At 52.2% G+C, this 19,615-nt stretch overlaps 4 protein-coding genes across 4 annotated transcripts; 3 read left to right on the top strand and 1 right to left on the bottom strand.

The window, feature by feature from the left end:
- Nucleotides 1-2,381: 2,381 nt before the first annotated feature.
- CTAM01_06791 (ion transporter) lies at nucleotides 2,382-8,887 on the bottom strand (the record flags this gene model as incomplete). Its single annotated transcript, XM_060522817.1, has 5 exons — nucleotides 2,382-2,880; nucleotides 2,940-3,029; nucleotides 3,082-4,853; nucleotides 4,906-7,290; nucleotides 7,343-8,887. The coding sequence occupies 5 exons, from the start codon at nucleotides 8,885-8,887 to the stop codon at nucleotides 2,382-2,384; spliced, it is 6,291 nt and encodes a 2,096-aa protein (XP_060382662.1).
- Nucleotides 8,888-10,840: 1,953 nt separating this feature from the next.
- On the top strand, nucleotides 10,841-13,853 carry CTAM01_06792 (PHD-finger domain-containing protein; the record flags this gene model as incomplete). Its single annotated transcript, XM_060522818.1, has 6 exons — nucleotides 10,841-10,931; nucleotides 11,321-11,607; nucleotides 11,675-11,769; nucleotides 11,837-11,954; nucleotides 12,008-12,106; nucleotides 12,162-13,853. The coding sequence occupies 6 exons, from the start codon at nucleotides 10,841-10,843 to the stop codon at nucleotides 13,851-13,853; spliced, it is 2,382 nt and encodes a 793-aa protein (XP_060382663.1).
- Nucleotides 13,854-14,464: 611 nt separating this feature from the next.
- On the top strand, nucleotides 14,465-14,662 carry CTAM01_06793 (uncharacterized protein; the record flags this gene model as incomplete). The annotated part of the gene is made up of 1 exon (XM_060522819.1): nucleotides 14,465-14,662. The coding sequence occupies one exon, from the start codon at nucleotides 14,465-14,467 to the stop codon at nucleotides 14,660-14,662; it is 198 nt and encodes a 65-aa protein (XP_060382664.1).
- Nucleotides 14,663-17,515: 2,853 nt separating this feature from the next.
- Nucleotides 17,516-17,902, top strand: CTAM01_06794 (uncharacterized protein; the record flags this gene model as incomplete). Its single annotated transcript, XM_060522820.1, has 2 exons — nucleotides 17,516-17,639; nucleotides 17,706-17,902. Coding segments are annotated over 2 exons (321 nt in total), but the record flags the coding sequence as incomplete, so codon positions are not given.
- Nucleotides 17,903-19,615: the final 1,713 nt, after the last annotated feature.

Genomic DNA, 19,615 nt, shown 5'->3' on the forward strand with positions numbered 1-19,615 from the left:
ATGGCTGTTGCCAACGCGGCGGAAAGCCCGTGATGTGGGTGTCGAAGCCTTCTGGAAGAACTCTCTGAGCCACTGTGGCGATGCTCTGCCACGAATATTCTTGGGCCTGCCCGGAGACTTACTCATATAAGCCCACGATATTATATGCTAAAAAGGGCATATCAATCTAGGGGAGACTGTGGCAGTCTATCTATATGGTCTTCCCATTGCATCGTAAATGACACAGGTGAAGAAAAAAAAAAAAAAAAAGGGACTGCCGATACCCGTAGTGGGTGTGGTGTTGAAGCTAATTACAGAGAACATGTTCCATCAGGGCACTGTACGGCGGACAGGTAACATCAAAGAGGTCATATTCCTGTCGGTTCTTCATCTCAAACCTCGTGTTGTTGTTCTGAGTACTAAACAGGAAGCTCGTCCGTTCCTTTGAAGTTATACCCGAATCACAAACGCCATCACACGCATCAAACTCTCCAAATCCAGGATCTTCACTCTCCTAATCGCTTTGCTGTCACATCTCCTAACTGATCCTCCGGCAAAACAGATGTCCAAGTGTCCTCTCTTTCGGGGGGCATCCGTCGATCTCATGATTAAAAGCTAGGAGAGGGGAGGAATAACGTGATGGGACATGGGCTCACTAACACTGGAAACAAGGCCACCCCTGGGTATCCCCTCACCATACCCCTGTCCTGTCCATTGCCTATCGTTGCAAATCGTGCCCACGTCTGTGTAGACGAGTGTCGAGTGAGAGTCCGGATAATACTACAAGCAGTGAAAGCGTGCAACAAACGAAAAATCTCTCTCAATCTTGTCGATGGCCCCCGATCTCCCCGTCAGAAAGTAGACAGCCAGTTGTGCGCCCAGGACGGACAAAGTAGGAGAGGAGGGGCATATTGAAACATTCGCGAAGATGAAACGAGGAAGTGCCAAGCGACGACGAGACACGGACAAGACCAGACCAGACCAGGGCCTACACCGGACGAGACGAGACATGAAAGTCACGAAATACGAGACTCAGACCCGTCTTTACACTAGGACTTTATCAATTCCCCGAGGCCTAACCCCCGGAACCATGTTCGACCCCGATGGGTGACGGTTGATGAAGCTTCTTTTCTATGTCGTCCCGTCTGATCTTTCTACTGCCGGCTTTCAAGGCAAGGCCCGAGACACAAGATTACTGAATTTAGGGCCAGGTATCGAAGCCAAGAGGCATTCCTCTATGTCAAAAGCGGCGTTCTTGGCACTGTTGCAACTTAATCTATCCGTCATTCCGCCAAGAGTCAAATCCATTCACTGTTGACGGCTCGTGATCCCGTATTATATATACTGAAAGTGATGGCTTGATACTGGCCAGCTTCTTGTATTCAATCTTTTTCGCTAGAGAGCGCACTCGTTTGTTCAGGGCATTTTTGGAGCAGGGTGCAAAGGCATCGAGGATGGAAACTTTCTAGAATCCTTCTATAAGATGCTCGAGAAAACATACAGCTTCAGTCCTCGGATTCTTCAATCCTGGGAGAAGAAATGGGCAAGGATTCGTAATTCCGGAGAAGGAAATCCACATCGTTCTGATGCTCTGTTCATGCGCAAGAAGCTTAACCTCTCTTTGACGCCTGCCAAGCAAACGTTACTGTTTTGATGTCTAAACCCGAGACGAAAGAATCACGAGAAAGTGTACGAACGGGAGCAAACCTCTCAATGCATGGAGAAGCTTTCAATCTTAAAGGGTCCTCTGCTACACGAGCAAAAGATGGTACGAGTTGGTAAGCTTGATATTTGCAGTCACGTCATGCCGTTCCCGTCACTGTCGTCGCTGGGAATAAATCGCCCTTTGCGATGGACTTTGCGATCATCGTCTTCAGATGAACGAAAAACTGGTCTCTTCTTTCTAAGCGTCCAAGTCTGGTCACAACGTCAAAGCGGGGCATTAATCCGTCTGGCCCGAGTGCAGTCAACTATGACTGTGCATCGGAGACATGTCTTAGATTAACATCGACCGTCTTCGCTAACGAGAGTCGAGAATGATCGTAGGATTTGTGTATGACACTGGGACAGCGAGATTGACAATACGGGTGCTCACTTTTCTTCACACGAAATACGTGTTCATGATATCCTCCGCATTAGCTACACTACCCTACGTGCAATCTACGAAGCCCTTGCTTGATCATAACTGTCATCATGCTGCAAGTATCAACCAAAGCCATGAGCAAGTTGCTTCGTCTATCTTTCTATCAAACATGAAAATCGAAAAGTTCATGGTGCTCATGCCTCTCGTGGCTTAGAAATGGTCTAGGAGCTACGCCCAGAATCGATGACACGTCTTCATCTCAAACCTAAACGCCGTCGCTGAAGGAACAAAATCCACCACGCACCACTTTCTGGTGCATCTATCTACTCCAATCGGATTTTCGGACCGATTTCCGTACTGTTGCAGTTCTCCGAATACTCTCAAGCCAAATAGAGTCATCCAGCATGTTGCTAACTTGTGCGGGGCTGACAGGGCTCTGTGGTGTGACAGCACTTCCCCTTCTACTGCTCTGAGCTGAAGTCTGGCCTCCTTCTTGCAATTCAAAGCTGAAAGCAGAATGCGTCGATTGGTGGCTCGGCGTTGTAGGCCCAGATCTCGGGAAGCTGAGCGGGTGCTGGTAGTCGCCGTCCGACGTATCTGTCGGCCCTGGTCCAGACCAGCTATTGTGTACCGATTTGTGAGCGTCTTCCACTGTCAGCAATGCTGACCTCGTTTGTCCGGTTCCGGCCACCGGCGAGGACTTGTGGCGTGTATCATCATCGTCAACAAGAATGTGAGGGATGTCGAGCTGGGGAATAGCAGTCATCCTCGCCGACTTTCTCATGTCAATGTGCTTCTTGAACTTGCGAGTCCAGTACCTGGAGATGATGTCATTAGTCATGGGACTCTATAGTCCGTAGTCATCGAGGAAACTCACAATGTGTCAAAGAAGCCAAGAACGACCCTGCGCCGCACCTCCTCTTCCACTCTCTGTAGCCGAGCACGCCTTCGCAAGAATTCTTCCAATCTGCAGAATTGTTAGTCTGATCAGTGACTATGGTCGATGAGGAAGTACCTACTTCAAACTCTTGCTGTCATTGATGATGTTATAGTGGGCCAGAATCATGAGCACAGAAGTGAACGAAATGCCTTTGTCGGGGTCCGCAGAGACCATGACTTCCTCGAAAAAGATGTTGAACCGACGGCGACGCTCGCGAACCTTGACAACGTCAATCTGTGCGAGTCTCCGATTGAGTCGTTGGATGTCAATGCCCGCACTGTAGTTACTCGCAGAAGCTATAGACATGTGGCGTGCTCCAGATGTCGAGGCATCGTTGCGAACATCCTCTAGGATCTGCCTGACCGAATCGTCGGCATCATAGATGCGCATTTCAAACACTCCAGAAAGCTCTCCTAGAAGTCGGGGGAATGCATCCTTGCTGATGAAGCCGGTCCCGGCAGGATCGACGCTCCGCCACGCCTCCTTGAAGCGCCGGATCTCATCACGGTCTACCGCAGCCAATCCGCTAGACCGTTGGTATACGTAACTGAAGCTCTCATAGATGAGAGAAACGAAAAGGTTGACAAAGATATACATGCTCAGAATGTTCCATGCAACGAAGAGGAAACGAGCCCAGGGTTTGCTACCGCAATCGCTGTTAAAGAAGTCGGCGTTGTCAACGCAAAGCGGCGGCTCGATAGTCGCATAATCTTCCATGACCTGGTTCCAGCCTTCACCACAACTCATTCTAAATAGAAGAATCAGGGCGTTAGGCACGCTGCGGAAGTTGACGTTGGCTTCTTCATTCTCGCCAAAGCGCGTCAGACTGAATGCTTGTGTAAGAGCAATGGCGAAAACCAGGAAGAACACAAGCCAGGTAGCGAGCAAGTTTCCAATTGTTGTTAAACTTGCAGCAGCCGTTTTGAATAGCTGGTCGAGAGCATCATTCCGCGGGATAAGAAGTAGGAGGATGGCCACAAGGAAAAACTTGTGGAGCTGCACATACGTATCGCTATTTCTGCTGATGATGAGCACGGATGTAGAGACGAACGCGCCGGTGACAACTACTAGCGAGTATAAGTCCCATGAGCTCCTTCGGAACCGGGCCCAGCCAAGACCAATGATCCTGATGGCAATGTTGGCCATGTAGACTAGCGTGAATGCCAAAAACAGTCCATCCCGAGAGTCTGTCCACCATTGTGGTTCGCCGTGATACTCGAGTAGAAGGAGTAGGAGATGGCATATGAGGACGTAGGTGACGGCTGTATACCATTTGCCCCTTTTCTCTATGGCGCGTTTGTGACACCACTTCTTCCAAGTTTTCTCTGATTCATTGTATGAGCTCTTGGACGGAGAAATCTGTCGTAACAGTTTTCGTAGTTCAAGCCAGGACCGCTGCTCAGCTGTCAAAAAGGCAACTCCAGTCTGCTCCGTATAATTGCGCATGAACACTGAGATAAACAGCGTGAGGACGAAGACTGTGGCCAACAGGTTGAAGACAACAAAGAACATGGCATTTCCCTGACGGTTGAGGTCTTTGGGCTGATTACCGAGCCCTGTGACTGCCTGTGCCGCGAACATGACATCGGTCCAACCCTCTTGACTGACAATTTGGAAGAGGACGAACAATGACGCTGCAAAGTCATCAAAGCTGAAATAGTCGTTGGAGGGAACACGTGGCGCCAACATGGGCCAATCGTCGTTGAAGGGTGTATTGTTGAATTCGCCAAAACAATCGGAAATGAGCATAATGGAGTCATCTCCGTCATTGCATTTAACCATCTGGCCGTTGAAGATATTCAGTCCGTAAATGGCGAAGGGAATTAGCAGGGAGATGGACACGAACGCAGCCTGTAGAATCAGTGAGAAAAAGATTGCTTGTGGGTTTGGAGGTGAAGCTTACACTGAGGATCTTCCATCCGCCAACTACGATGAGTGAGTGGAAAGTATCCCTCGCGCTGTCGCTGACATTGAGCAGGCGTAGAGCACGAAGAGCCTTGAATGCACCAATGGCTCTAGAGACGGCGCCATCGTTGGCGAGAAGTGTACCAACATTGATGAGCAAGGTGATGAGCACTATGCCATCGATGAATCCCCAGGAGCTCCGGTAGTAGGCGTTCGGCGTGAAGAAAAAGCCATCCGCGACGACTTTGATTACAGCCTCAACCGAGAAGACTGTGGCAAATGCCAAGTCCGTCCAGACATACCAAAACGTAATGCTGAACTCGGGATGCTCGGCTTGGTATTGCTTTTGGTAAAGCGGTGTTGTGACGCAAGCAATGACGACCATTGCAACGATACATGCGTAGATGAAAGCTGAGGAAGTATACCAGGCAATCTTATTAGGCTCGACACCTTCGAATCTTTCATTTCCTCGGCCAGGACCAACGATTCTTTGACAGAACCGCCTGATAGGGTTATTGGGCGTAAAGACGAATAGCGAGTTGTTGTAATTGGGGTGTCTTGCAAGATAGTCCCGCTGGGCTTTCTTGCGCGCTGATGTGGCGAAAACCGCCTGCCGTGCCATTTGCCGCGGATCAAGAGTATCGTTGGGACCATCGAACCGTAGATTCGAGTAGAACGGATTCGGGTCTTTGCTGCTGAATATAGACTTAAACTTCCCCCACATTGAAGACAAGAAACCAGGCCTGACCTCACTAACGTGATGCGTTTGAGCCCTTGTAGGCGAACGTTCCTCGTTGGGTGTATCCTGCGGCATATCTGCGGCATCATCGAGGAATTCGTGCACTACGGCGTCCTTGAGAAGCATTTCCATCATGGCAGGACCGTAGTCCAGAGGATCCTTTCTCCGTCTAGCCTTGCCGAAAGTAAAGATGTTTGATAGCGTGAGGTTACCAGCGGATTTGCCCAGTTCTTTTCTTTGGAGAAAGGCCTTGACCTGCTCGAGGCGCTTCTCATCCTCAGAAACATCAAAATTTTCTTGAATGACAGCAATAAACATATTGACGAGAATCAAGAACGACAGGATGAACCAGCCAATCAGGAAAACAGCGCCAATCCAGCCCGTATCGTGCTCATTCAAGTAAGAAGTGACGTTGTACAGCATGGAAGTCCAGTTTTCACTCGACAAGATCTGATACATGCCGAGGAAGGAGTTGTAGACAGTGAAGAAGGAGACCTCGTTGAGGTCGCCACTATCGCTGTGACTTGGTATCTCGCCTCTGAACAGTTGAGCCGCCAAAATCGCCATAAGAAAGGTGATTAAGAAGACGAACAACATCAAATTGGCAATACCGTTCGAATTTCCGAGGACCATGACAATAAGTTTCCGGGTCATTGGTACAGCCAAGACAAGTCGGTAGACTCGTACAATTTGGAAGACTGTCAGCCAGGCATAAGTTTCTCCAGAATTCCGGATTGGCGGGATCAGGATGATGGTTGTGATGATGGCGAGGCCCGCATCGATGAGGTTACGCTTGCTCTTGTGAAAAGAACGCCAGCCTGCGGCGCAACGTATGATGATTTCAATGTCCAGCAAGATAGTGACAGCAACCTCGGCCGAGTCAATGAACTGCCCGCGTTCTTTAGACATCTTGGAACTCCTGAAGCACTGGGCCATGAGACCGAAGGCAATGACTGCAATCCAAAGCAGAAACGTCTTGTCGTAGATTCGCTGCAAGGCAGGCACCTTCTGAGGCGGTTCGTCCATGGGCTCTTGCGCCGGTGGCTCTTCGGGAGCTGTGAAAGCACTCGCCCGACTTTCCTCTCGGATAACCTGGAAGGAAGACGTAATGACCGCAATAAGCAAGTTGACGAGCCAAAGCATAAGAATCATGATGCCGGCGCCGAAGAAGAGAGCTGCGGGAAGGTAATCGGAGTTGGTTGTGTAGTACATGACGTCGGAGAAGGTGTTGGAACTGATGATGACAAACACCATTTCTAGTGATTGAGCAATATTGTCGAAGCTGACAGTGCCGTTGAATGGGTTGTCTTGCTGAAGACAGATCGAGCCACGAGGACAAAGGAAGCCTTTTCCGGCTTTGCTGCCGTTTCTGAAATTGTCCAGAATACCATCATTTTCCATCATGACCCAGGGCATGCTTTCCCCAGTATCGTTGTTGAGGAATCCTCCACAGAACTGCATGTCATTTGTGAAGGATTTCTCCTTATTAGTCGGGTCTGTTGGGTCAAGCCAGACACATTGCCGACTCAAACTGGCCTTGAAGCTTTGTACTCCAATGATGGCAAACAGTATCCAGAAGAACGTGATTAGGAAGGCGACTCGTACAAGCAGCGGTGCAGCTTTTTTCAGACTTCGAAGGATAATCTGATTATTCAATTAGTGGCGCACTTGAGAGGGGTAGGGCAGGATTACTAACCGCTGTGCCGTTCGTCAAAGCAAGCAGTCTCAAGATACGAAGACACGAAATCATCCTGAAGACGTATAGATGCTTCTCACTTTCGACGCCAGTGATTCTCAGCGCAAAGGAGATCCAGTAGGCAACAACAGCGAGGAAGTCAAGCCGGTTGAATGAATGCCGCAAGAATGCTCGTCGGGCAAGTTGATACCTTTGCTGCTCCTCGACAGTCTGTGGCAGAGTCTGACCCTGCATGATTGTGAAGGACCGCTGAAAAGCTGAGGGGCCAAGGTGAATTTGTTGTCGCGGAGCCTTAACAGACTTTTGCCGCTGAGGCTGGAACAAATTTCTGTACTGATCGACAACCGCTGCTCGGACTCCTTTTTGGCGATCGATGGTGCTGTACTCGGAGGCATTCAAGAGGAAACCGGAGACCAAAATACGGGCAATCAACTCGAGTGTGAAGATAATAAACAGTACCAAAATCGCCCAATCAATCCAGGTGACTCCCCATGAGGCTGGCCGCGGGTTCGTGAAGACATCTGGAGCCGATTCCACGGCCAAAAGAGTAGCTTGAAGGATTATAAGTATGAGAATGAAGGGCTCAGTGAACGGGTGCACCAGCAGATCGCATAGCTTCGTTCTGATCGGATGAGTGGGAGGAAAGATGCCTAAAGACTTTCCTTTAAGAGGATTCTGCATCGGCACCCGTTGTTGCATGGGCGGAGGAGGATCAGCGAATACATTCTCCCCTTCGGGACCCTTCTCAGGTACTTGGAAGAGATTGGAATGGTAGGAGGTATCGGTGAACATCTGAGCAGAGCTGTGTAGCTGCTGACGGCGGTCCGGGGCCGGTGACGGAGATCGACTCCGCGATGTCCGATGGTCCACAAGTTCACCTTCACCACTGATATTGACAACACGCTGAGACATGGCCCTCATGATGGAGCCCGCCCTGAGGAGGGCGCCAGTAGTAGAGGGCGAGCGAGAGCGTCGCTGCTCCCCTCCCGGGCTCAGTGTCGCCCCATAGCTTGGACGTCTGCCGCCAGGTTCCAAGTCATACCCGAGCGATCTTGCATCCCGCGTCCTTGGTGGCGCGTTGTCGATGTCGGATACTGTCTGGAAACTATCTCTCGGCTGAGCGTCCCCCACATTTGCGCTTAGAGAGCCGGAAATGGGCTGGGCCCTGGATGTAAGAGGCACCCTATCCTCATAGTAATCGGGGTTTGTAGCCTCTTCGAAGTATGGTGACGGTCGGTCGAGGGAGTCGAGAGATGGCGAGTTTAATCGGGGAAATGGAGGAGGCTGATTAATATCAGGTGGTAAGGCGAATTGTAATGCTGAAGCATCGATGGGGGAGTCAGGGCCTCCGGAACTGTTGGACTGAGCATAGGGCTGTTCCCAATATGTTGAAAGACCGAGTCCGTTAGCAGACATTTGCGGTTGGCCTCGACGGCCGCGTTGAGATTCGGCTTGGGAGTCTGCCTGCAGACCCTCCCTGCCAGAGCCCGAGGACTCGTCTTGTCGCGAGCTCATCTCGTAGGAGTAGGGGTTGTTGCTTTGCATCGAAGGATCTGGGTTCGATTTGCGCCTGGATCGCTGCTCTTGGTGCAGTCAATGAAGTGTAGCCGCGTGTTAACAGACAGATACTGCCGTTGTGGGCGAGCAGAAGGAGTGGCTATCTTTGTGTGCCGGTCGTAGGGTGGCCAAGCCCACGGATCGCATGTCCAGAACTATTGCCGGTAAAAGATTGCGAACATGTCGTAGTGCGAAATAGCGTCGCGTACGACAATTCGTTTTGCCAGATGTCGGATCGAATGGAACGGATTAAATCGCAAGTTCCGACAGTGCGGTGGGCTCGTTGTGTGGGAATATGAAATGTCCCCGATGGGCAACAGACGGTGCGTCGGTCGTAGAGTCGAGGTTTGGATGCCTGTAGAGAGGGTCTGGCGTCGTGTTTTCGAACGCTACCAATCTGACAGTGTGGACTCTGTGTTTCCGTCGTGAGCGGGGCGGTGCGTTTGCGATTTCGTCCTGTGGTCCGCGTTCGTTGTACGAGGGAGGAAAAGAGCGAGGGAACAATACCAATGCTGTCGAGTGTTTCTTCGTATCGAAGTCCCCGACGAGGTGATGGAGTGAAGGAGAAAGAGGCATAGGCTGACTAAGGCACCTTGTCCATGGCGGATTGAGTGCCTAGAATCAAAAGCACTGTAAGGATACTTGTCATCGGTGCCCCCACAAGGCGGGCAGTCGGAGACAGGAGTTTCTATTCTCAGCTTATCCATGGCTGACTCCCCAAGACGGCTGGCGCGGCAGGGGGCCTCCCCCACAAGGCAAGCTGGAATGGTAAGTACTTGTCTAACCGTTGAAGTTCCCAGGCACTAGCAGTACCCAGGCACTTTGGAGGACAAGGAGGCAGGCAGTGGTCAGTGGTCGCTGGCAGAGGCTTCCAGGTTGATTCGGGTCCCGAGAACATGGGGCGCCGTCAGGGGCCGAAAAAGTATCAGCACAGTGTGTATCCAGCCGTGGGCGTGTTTCACCCTTCCCTTTCAGCCCGTCTCGAAACTGCCAGGTTGCGAGGTGAGCCCCGGGAACCTTACTTGCTGCAGGGCTCATGCAGAGCAGCAGAGGATACGAAGTCTTGCTGGGCTTCCTACTTCCTAATACTGTCTAGGGTCTAATGCGGCATTCGGATCTTCCTACGTAGACTTCCGACTGAGACGATGGGACGGGGATGAGACGGCAGCCAAGGGAAGAACGGCACACGCATGAACAGCTTTCCGCAAACTCGTGGTACATAGGTAGTGTGCCTTCTGCCTCAGTCGTACCTAAGGTACCTACTGTCAGCACCTAGGACTTTCAACTGTCCAGTCCGGTCGTTTTCTGATAGGGCTAGCCAATAGTCACTGCCCTGTGCTGATGGGGACACTTGCCCCCCGAAATTCTACTTCTCGGGTTGTCGCTGGCAAGCACGGCAAAGTGCCCAATGCCCAGCTCGTGTCGGCTACGTCCGGCCGACGCTGTGGAGTATGGCTACGTAATATTGTTGCAAGGTCCTAAATATGCTCATCGCCATCAGCCGTGATCTGAATGAATGCCATGAGCATCAACATCAAGGGACTTCGCAGATAAGTAAATCCAGGAAATAAGACGCGAGTACACACATGGTCGTAGAGCGTTTTCTTCTTCTTCTTCTTATTTTCTTCTTGCCTTGGGCCCACATCAGGTAGATATTTGATCGCAGCAGGGGTGATTGCCAAGATGCGAGGAAGGATGGTGAAAATTGCCCGGGAAGGGAGAGAAAGAGAGCCACGAGAGCAAGGCCAAAAGGATAGTGCTCCCGATGGACCCACTCCTTCCCGAGCATCACCGGCCGGTGCATCCAACCTCCGTCCTGATCCCCCCGTTCTGCCCCGTTCTGTCCTCCGTGAGTGTATTATGTAACTCTGCCTTAGGTAATGCTATGGTACCTACCTTAGTAGAGAAGGCTCCCTGCGCACAAGCTTGGACCCTTTTTCGATGCCACCCGCCGGGCAGGCGCCCACGCGCCTGCACCTTAGATACCTACGCCGCGGCCCAAACGCGTCCAGACCAGACAAGATCGAGGAAGGTAGGCTGTAGCACTGACGTTCGGCGTCCATCCACGCCAGAAAGTAGAGTAATTTGATTGCATCCACTCGACTTCATCCCGTGTCTTTTGCCTCGCCTTGCCATTATTTTACTTTCTAGTACTGAACAACGCCCCCAGCATTCTACTTCCGTTTTGACTCACTCGAATTCCCACCTCGGGTTTTTTTTCCCACCTCCTCGATCAGCTTTCGTCTTGGTCCATACCATCAGCCGCTCGTCACCACCTCACGATCCCTTCCATACAGTTGACCCGCAGACACTTCGATTGATCGACGGCCGACCTCCTACCCCAATTCGAACATACCTCTTCGAGACCTTGATTTCATCGGCGCTTCACTGCGCGACTATATCGTATCAATGACGCGACAGTCTTGAAGTATACCCAAGACGTCACCAGCAAGCACGCAGCATCATCAGGCCCCACGATTTCTGGCCGCATCGATTCCTCCTTCGACCGCCTTGGCGCATCAACGCAGAACGCAAGCAGAACCATGGTATCATCTCGCAAAAGGACACTGCAGGAGGCTGAGAATGGCTTAAAAGAAGAAGACTCTCTGCTCCTTCGCTTACGGAATCAATGGCAATTCGCAAATTTGTGCCAGTGGATCTATCTCTTTGGCAAGGTGGTCAAGATTGATGATAACCTAGATACAGAGGTATGCGATTCTTTGCCTTAACTCAATATTGCGTGGGCGCTACCACTTACTGACTGCTCGCTTCTAGGACATCGAGACCGAATGCCTGAAGCCGAATGCCCCTGTTCTCCAGGATATCGGTCTCGCCTTACTGAAGTTCGTTTCGTCGCATCGTGGCCTCACGTACGTTATTGAGCCTTGTTGATGTCGCTTGTCGCATGTTGGGACTTCCCATGCTAACATGTCGTAGACACGAGCTCTTTGACGAGTACACGCGAAGGCAATACTTGGCAAGGACACCTGAGAAGAACCCCTTTGGCACAGAAGAAATCGCAGCCAAGTTCACAGACTTCGATGTCTTGACCAAGGTAAATGCATGGTTACTCTCTAAGTCGGTGCAACGTGTCTAACCTAGACGCAGGTACGAATTCTTCAACAAATGACACAATGGGTCATGGCTCGCCCCGAGCGCGTCAGGGAGAAGATGGAAGAACAAAAGGACATTGATCAGACTAGCTGGGTGAGTACTCAGGAGTTCATCTGCTATGCTTTGGTATTCTAACAGGCTTGTACAGCGGATTGAGCCCATCGGCTGGGACAAAGACGATCGGACGTATTTTGTTCTCGATGACAATAGAGTCTATCGAATGACTGAACCGCCAAACCCACCTACTCCCAAGAAGAAGGCCAAAGCTGCGAAATACGGATCCCGTTCAAATAAAAGACGGCGCCTCTCTGCACCAAACGGTACAGATCATGCGGACCAGTCTGTAAATGAACCGACCGATGCTTCCGGGGACACGACCGAGGACACTGGCCTCGGCAGCATGAAATGGGAATGCCTCGCTGTCAGCTTGGAAGATGTACAGGAGATCATTGCGTCTTTCCACAAAACTAAGGACGACAACGAGAAGGTCTTGCGAGACCAGTTGCAAGAGCATTTACTTCCTATCCTAGAGAAGCAGGAGGAGTCGAGGAAGCGCAAGGAGCAGCAGCGAGAGAGAGAACTGTTGAGTCTGGCTAAGATGGCAAATGCGAAGCGTTCTAGCCGCATCGCGAATAAGGCAGAGCAGCAGAAGCAAGAAGAGAAGGCTCAGGAAGAGGCCAAGGTCATTCAAGTCCAACGGGCCGCAGCAAAGAAACAAGAGCAACAACAGCTCAAGATCGAAAAAGAGCGGGACCTCAGACTGATATCCCGAGAGAAACGGCTGAAGGAACGGGAGGCTCGTCGCTTACAACATGAACGCGAACTTTCTCAGCTTTCAGAAGACAACCGCAATGGCTCGGGTCGTATCTCGGAGCGACGGCTGCAAGCCGAGATAGAGAAGAACATGCGAGCACTGGAGGAGCTAGAAGACGAGGAGGAAGACTGGATCTTCGATTGCATCTGCGGTGTCTACGGCCAGGTTGACGACGGCACACATAGCGTGGCGTGCGAGAAGTGCAACGTCTGGCAGCACAGCAAATGCCTTGGCATTAGCGAGACCGAAGCTGAGAAGCCTGAGTTTCATTTCGTCTGCCAACCATGCAAGCGGCGTGAGCAAGAGGCTGCGGCAAAACCAAAGACGACTATCAAGCTCAAGGTAAACCGCCCAGCTGACGTGGCGTCCTCGCCTGCGAAGCAGCCGTCAAAGGAGAGCGACCGCCAGTTGAGTCCGACAGGCCATGACAGGTCGGTTCCATCGAGGGGGGAATCGGTGCTCGGGCAAGACATTGGGGCACTATCAGAGTCTGCGATCACTAGCCGCCGCTCTGGATCACCGACCCAACCTCTAGGGATAAATGGAGCCAAGGAGACCAGCCCGGAACCAAAAACACCCAAGGCTGAGAACGATGATGCTGATGATGGGCGAGCTCATCGTGACGCTACTGCTGAGAAGTCCTTGGCGAACGGTCACGACCATGTGCCTGCAAGCCCACCGCGGGCGAGAACCACACCAGCACCGCGGGACGTCTCATCGCCTAGACATGGAAACTCCAGTCTGCTTGCCACGCCCATCATCAGCCGCGAGCATGGCATCCCGGGCTCGGCACACTCATCATTCACACTGCCCGCTCCTGAGGGCGGACTTTCTCCGACCAAGCATTCTCCCCCGGCGCCCCGTCCGCAGCCCCCAAGCATCAAAACGCCTGCCCTCCCTGCCGTCCTACCGCCTGTGGCGACGCTTTCGCCGTCCCCACGTCATCAGATTCTGACGCCCCCTATCAAGCCTGCGGAGCCAGTCCGACGGCCACAGCCTCCAGGTGCAAGTCCAAATGCGCTTTGAGGCGACAGAGAGTCCGAGGCGTGCGTAAGACAGCTGAGTCGATGAATACGCGGGGTCACTCCTGTATAAGAAGTATGGGAGCCATGTCATAGGCTCTGCCTGGTGCTTGAATTGTTATGACCCTTCCACAGAGTGGACATGACTTGGCTGTTTGGATGTGTATGGATAGTACATGTATGACGAACGACTGCATAGGATACCTCAGGTAGTAACGAGTAAAAGTTTCCTCAACACGAGCTCATGTGAAGGTGATCTAGGTCATTGCTAGAGACAAAATGGCGGGGAATACTGCTATCCCTGCGAATGAGATCGAGCCTCAGGTTTGGGGATATTAACCGGGTTCGTTTCTTTAGGGATATGCGAATGGCAACAAGTATCCTGTACAAGAGACTGATCGTGTCCCAGGTCAGATGAAGCTGCACGAGCAGCAGTACACGCTAGCTATTCTTGAGATGCGTTTAAATGTAGTTCGATGCGGCCCTAGATATGCCGCTGCAGGTCTCAGAGGTGAACCGCTCTTTCTGGGAGAGAGCACAACCAGCTGCACCGGAGCCAGCTACGATGACTTCCTCTCAAGGCCGTATCTGGATGGTCTGGAAGACAACAGGTTGATGACTCAAAGTCAGAAATCACATCTAGTCTCACGATCAACGAACCAATGGTCTAAGCTTTTAGACAGGCTTGGGCAATGGTTTGAGCGGCAACCTATGTATCGGTTCGCTCATGTCTTGCATGGGGAGGACGGGGAAGACGGGCCTACGAGGACAGACATAACCAGGGTGATTTTCGGCTGTATTTGCCTGGCCTGACATGGCACAAATCCTTGACATCTCTTTCCCGTTGGTCTCGAGGGATGTCTCGGGCTGTTGAGATTACAGATGATCGTAGACGTGCGGTGGTCTATCATCACCACGGTCCACTGGCGTGTTTTCCCCCACGCTTACGTTACGGGACCACGGGGGGTCGCACCCTGCCGTCGCTGTGTGCTATCACCGGGGATGGCACATTGCCATCCTTGGGTTGGAGAGCAACGGCGTCCTTGATTTAATGGTGACTTTAAGGGAGGTAGTCGAGAGTGGACTTGCACCTCGGCACAACCTCGCCGCATGGCTTCCGGCTGCACGACCTGAACAGAATTATATGAGCAAGCAAATGAGCGAAGAGCATGAGAGGAGGGCAAAGGACAGTCTCCAGAGAAAACTGCACGTCTGCCATGAGGCATGCGTGCCCATGCTACCATGCATGCACATGCGGAAAAGCGGAGAGGCGAATGGAGACGGCCGCGGGCTACATTAGAGCCGGAAGACATATATGATCAGCCACCCTACCTCGCAGCAGTGCCAAGATGAGCCCGAGTCGTGTTGGACCTGAGGTAAACGCCGATACGGATACCATCTAGTGGGAATGGCGGAGGCGGCATGTGAGTCCAGGGCCCAGGCATCATCTCTCACTCAAATTTGTGAATTTCTGATTCTCAACTCCTATGTAGTCCTCCTGCGGATACTGACGAAGAGTTAAGGACCGGCCGGGGGGGCCGTTACAGCAGCCTAGTGATGCATGGCTCCTGCAAGAACAGGTGCCTTGCATGAATGGAAAACGAGTTGAAAGCGCAGATGCATGTGGCGGTATCCGTAGCCTTTGGACGTCTGGAGATGAGGTGCCAGTGGGTGCAAAGAGCAGGGGCCTACGGGAGTCGGGGATTTGGTGTGTGAGCACTGAGAACGTGGTGTTCGTGGGTAGTGTGGTAGTTTGTATGTAGATTTGACCTGGAGGGGGCCAGAGGCTGGAATCATCGGATGCCATTGGATGCGCTCCGTTGGGATCGACATGGGGCCTGAGGATGCAGCATCCAACCATCCATCCATCCCACCGTGCCACCGTCGGTGCCGTTCCTGTGTGCCTGCAGCGCGGCCGGCCAGTGCCTGCGTATGTGGAGAAGAGAGCGAAAAAGAGGCGAGATGGGGCCGCCGTCAAGAGTCAGGACGAGACACTAAGACGCAGACTAGGGGATTTTCTGAGCCAGCTCTAGGGCCAGATCTGGAGCCAAGAGGCACGGACGAAGACATGGCGCATAGTAGCTTGCAGGCGTAAGCCGCAAGCGCAGAATGACGGGCAAGTGGTTCGGATGACAGACGACCGGGCAGAGTCTCTTGCGGCGTCCGGAAGCATGGCGGTATGGCCAAAGTCGAGGAAGATGGAGAAGCTGAACTGGAGTCTAGAGGCCAGAGAAGACCGACTAGGTCAGAGGCTGACTGAGAGAGGGCGGTAGCTCTCCCGCACTCTGCAGAGGGCGGCATCCTTCGGAATACAACGGGCTAGCCGAATATATGAACCTTATGGGCCGGAAACTCTCATCTCTCCGGTTAGGCCAACACTAAGTAGGTACCTCAGGTATGCCTCACCTCAGTCTTGGCCCAGGATCAGAAGGTCCTGATGGTTTTTTATGATGCTTGGCTGGCCGAGAACGACTAAGAGCGGGGAACATCGTAGCAGAATTGGGGAGAATCTAAACGATAGTTGCTGAGTGGATGATGTGCTATGCAAGATGAAGGATTGAGCAGATGTATAATGATTGAAAATGAAGTTCAGATGCCGATTTCTGCTGCGCGCGTTGAGTATCATGGGCGTGTCGGGCAGGCCCTGGTCACTGTGGGGATGATTTGCGAGTGTTTCCTATTGATGTGGGTTTGAATGGGAAACAACGAGAAACAAATTTGCTTTGCAATTGGAGGAGGTGTACACGGTGCTTGAGCACCCAGTAACGACTGACCAAGGCCAGGCTTCCGACGTCGGCTGGGGGAAAGGGTACTACGTATGTTCGAATATTGTCGGTTGGCTCTTGGAAAGGAGGGCAAGGTATCCATCCGTAAGGTAAGGTAGTCTTCATTTACCAGCTGGACGGTCGTGGCCACCTGCTGGTCTGGCCCGAAATGGCGAGGCCGGGTTCTGATGCAAGGGCACGGTTGACGATGCAGATACCGGGGCTGCATGTTTGTGATGAAGCGAACGAACAGAGTGAGGATGTCAGACGAGTGAGAATAGCGAAAAGAACGTTGGCCATGGCTTGAGATATGACATACAGTATTACCTTGGTGGAAAAAGAGAGAAACCTAAGTATTTGAGTTCCGTATCTCATGCTTCGGTTGAAGGACGGAGAATCCAAGGCGCCGCCCAAGATGAAAATACCTTGAGGTACTTTACCTTCTGCTGTAAGAGACAAAAAAAGTCGGAAGGAGGGAACGAGAAGCAACAGATTTCTGAAGTAGGCACGTACCGAATAAGGTCAGGTACCTAAGGTAGGTAGGCATGTCAGTACTTGCCCAAGACGAGACGGGAAAGAGAGAGACGGACATGCACCGATCCCCACGCACCATGGCAGGAAGGAAGGACCGACATAGAAGAGTCAAAGAAGGAGCGAGGTGGAATGCGCGCCACGCTCTGTTTCTGGACAAGACCAATGAGAAGTGACGCCACCAACACTTCCGGCAGCAGAAGGAGCAAACAAACATTCCAATTCCCTGCCGGCCCTGCCTGCCCTGCCTGCCTGTGCGGCCTGCCTGCCTCGCCTTCCCTGCCAAAACCGTCTTGCGTGGTTGCAACTTGCGTGAGGTGCTGCGTTGGTTAGGTCCTTGGTGAAGGACGGGGAGGGCAGTGCGTCCCACGCTCCCACTCCCACTCCCACTCCCACTCCCACCATTCCCAACTTTATCCTCTGGGCTCGTTGCTTTTCTTCCTCCGGGCCAGGGCTCCACGTTGCCGATCATTTTGCTCTTGATGCTACGCAAGGTACTTACAAGATCTAGCCGCTCTTCAACCTGATTATCCGGCTGGTTCTAGCTGAACAAACCTCAGATATTTACATCGCATCTTCCATCCCCGGTCACCAGCGGTTTTGTATCATCATCGACTCCTTTTGTCAATCTTTGCCTCACACGATATTATATCGACTGTGGCATGGCCTTCCTTGCTTCGGCCTCTCTCCCGACACTACTTTGAAAATCCTGCACCGTGTTTCCCTCCCTGCTTTCCATCATAAGTGTTCATGCTAAAAAAAAAAAAAAGGCATGTTCAGCCGCGGAGGGAGAGACGAACACGTGCACAGACATCCGGGGAGGCGTGGCTAAGCTAAGGGGAGGGGTGAGTGGAGGGGGAAGCTCTGTCAGAGTAAACACTGTCAGAAGCTCAATCATGTATGAATGGGCACGATAAAATAGCAGGATGGGTGGAAGACAAGGGTGCAGGACAGGGCGAGGAGAAGCGAACAGGCCATCAGTCAAGTTGGAACTTGAGTGAGTTCCCTCGTAAATGGCTTTGCCAGAAGATGGATCTTGGTCTTGAACTGACCGGCTGTCAGCGTGAACCGGTGGGGGAAAACGGGATGAAATGACGAAGGCTGAGGGGAGAGAGCGAGACCTGAACCCCTGTTCAGATGGGAGCCATGCCGTCAGTTCAAGAGGGAAGCGATGCGTCTCGTCACTTTTGAACGTCCGCGCCGGTAGCAACATCAGACGAGGCAGATGCAGCACCACCCGTGCAATTGTGGCAGAAAGACATCTTCAGACTTCATATGGGAGGAAGGTGTCTCCCCACCTTAGCGATGCCCGCCCTGTCTTTATATCCCCTGTTGCTTGTTGGTGAGCAATGTCGTGCCGCACCGCGCTCCTCACATCGTCTCTGCCGCTATTTCATGTTGGTGTATTTGCGTCGTTTACCGCCCCCGTCAACATTGACCAGTTTCGTGTACATGTCCAGGACCCAGACATTGTAGGAACAAGGCATGGCATGGCATAACATGGCAATGGTTCCGTGCCGCGTTGGCCACTTGGGACCGCCTGACACGAGTAATCATAATGGCAGCCGACGATATGGCCGAGCTCGCGATATGGACACACAACCTAACACCAGGATACCGGACACCAGCGTCCCCCGGCCTTAGCAGGGGCGGGGATCGTTCTCGCTCGCTTTAACCGAAGACGGCCAAACAGACACAGCAGCACCAACAGATGAGTTGCCATTTGGTGGTGAGGGCTTGGTAAGGCTGGTACGGCCGCCCGGCGCCGCTTTCAACCCCATGTCCGAATGCGGCAATCAGCTAGATGCTCTTTCGGACACAGAGAAGCCAGCGACGGCATAGAAGGGAGGCTAAAGCAAAAGAAGCAGAGTCCCAACTTGCCCAGATGCACATGCGTAACATGTAGACATAAAACCATCCAGCCCGGCCGAACGCTTTTCTTTCACTCCCCATCTCGCCCCTCCCCTCTTGCAAAGGGTTGAATGAATGAATCCTCTCATCGGTTCTCCCTTCTGACAAAGACCGATTTCCCTTGGCCTTTTCTATATGCCTCTGGGGTTCTTTGAGCACGGCCAGGATCTCTTATTCGCTTGAAATTCAGATTCAGATTCGGATTCCGATTCAGATTGAGACCCTCAGACATCCATCTGGCACGCTCTCTCCCCCCCTCTCTCTCTAACACACATACACACCCACATCATCCACACATACAGCCATCTCAGCTCAGCTCAGCTCACCCTTGCCTTCTATTCCCATTTCAACTCCCCACCTACCCCTCTGCAACATCGCCGCACTCCCGAGGGACCAAGAAAGAAAGTGAAAGAAACCCTGCTGGCAAAGAGACGCGGGGCGGCAACCCATCACCATCTTCACCCAACGTTGCTATCTTGGGACCGGAAGAGCGGGGATCAGAAGAATAGCCAATGTGCACCGGAGACGAGCAGAAAAAGAGAAGAGAAGCACCGAGGAA

Source organism: Colletotrichum tamarilloi (genome assembly GCF_030869305.1).
Source record: "Colletotrichum tamarilloi strain Tom-12 chromosome Unknown Scaffold_19.1, whole genome shotgun sequence".
Classification (NCBI taxonomy): domain Eukaryota; kingdom Fungi; phylum Ascomycota; class Sordariomycetes; order Glomerellales; family Glomerellaceae; genus Colletotrichum; species Colletotrichum tamarilloi.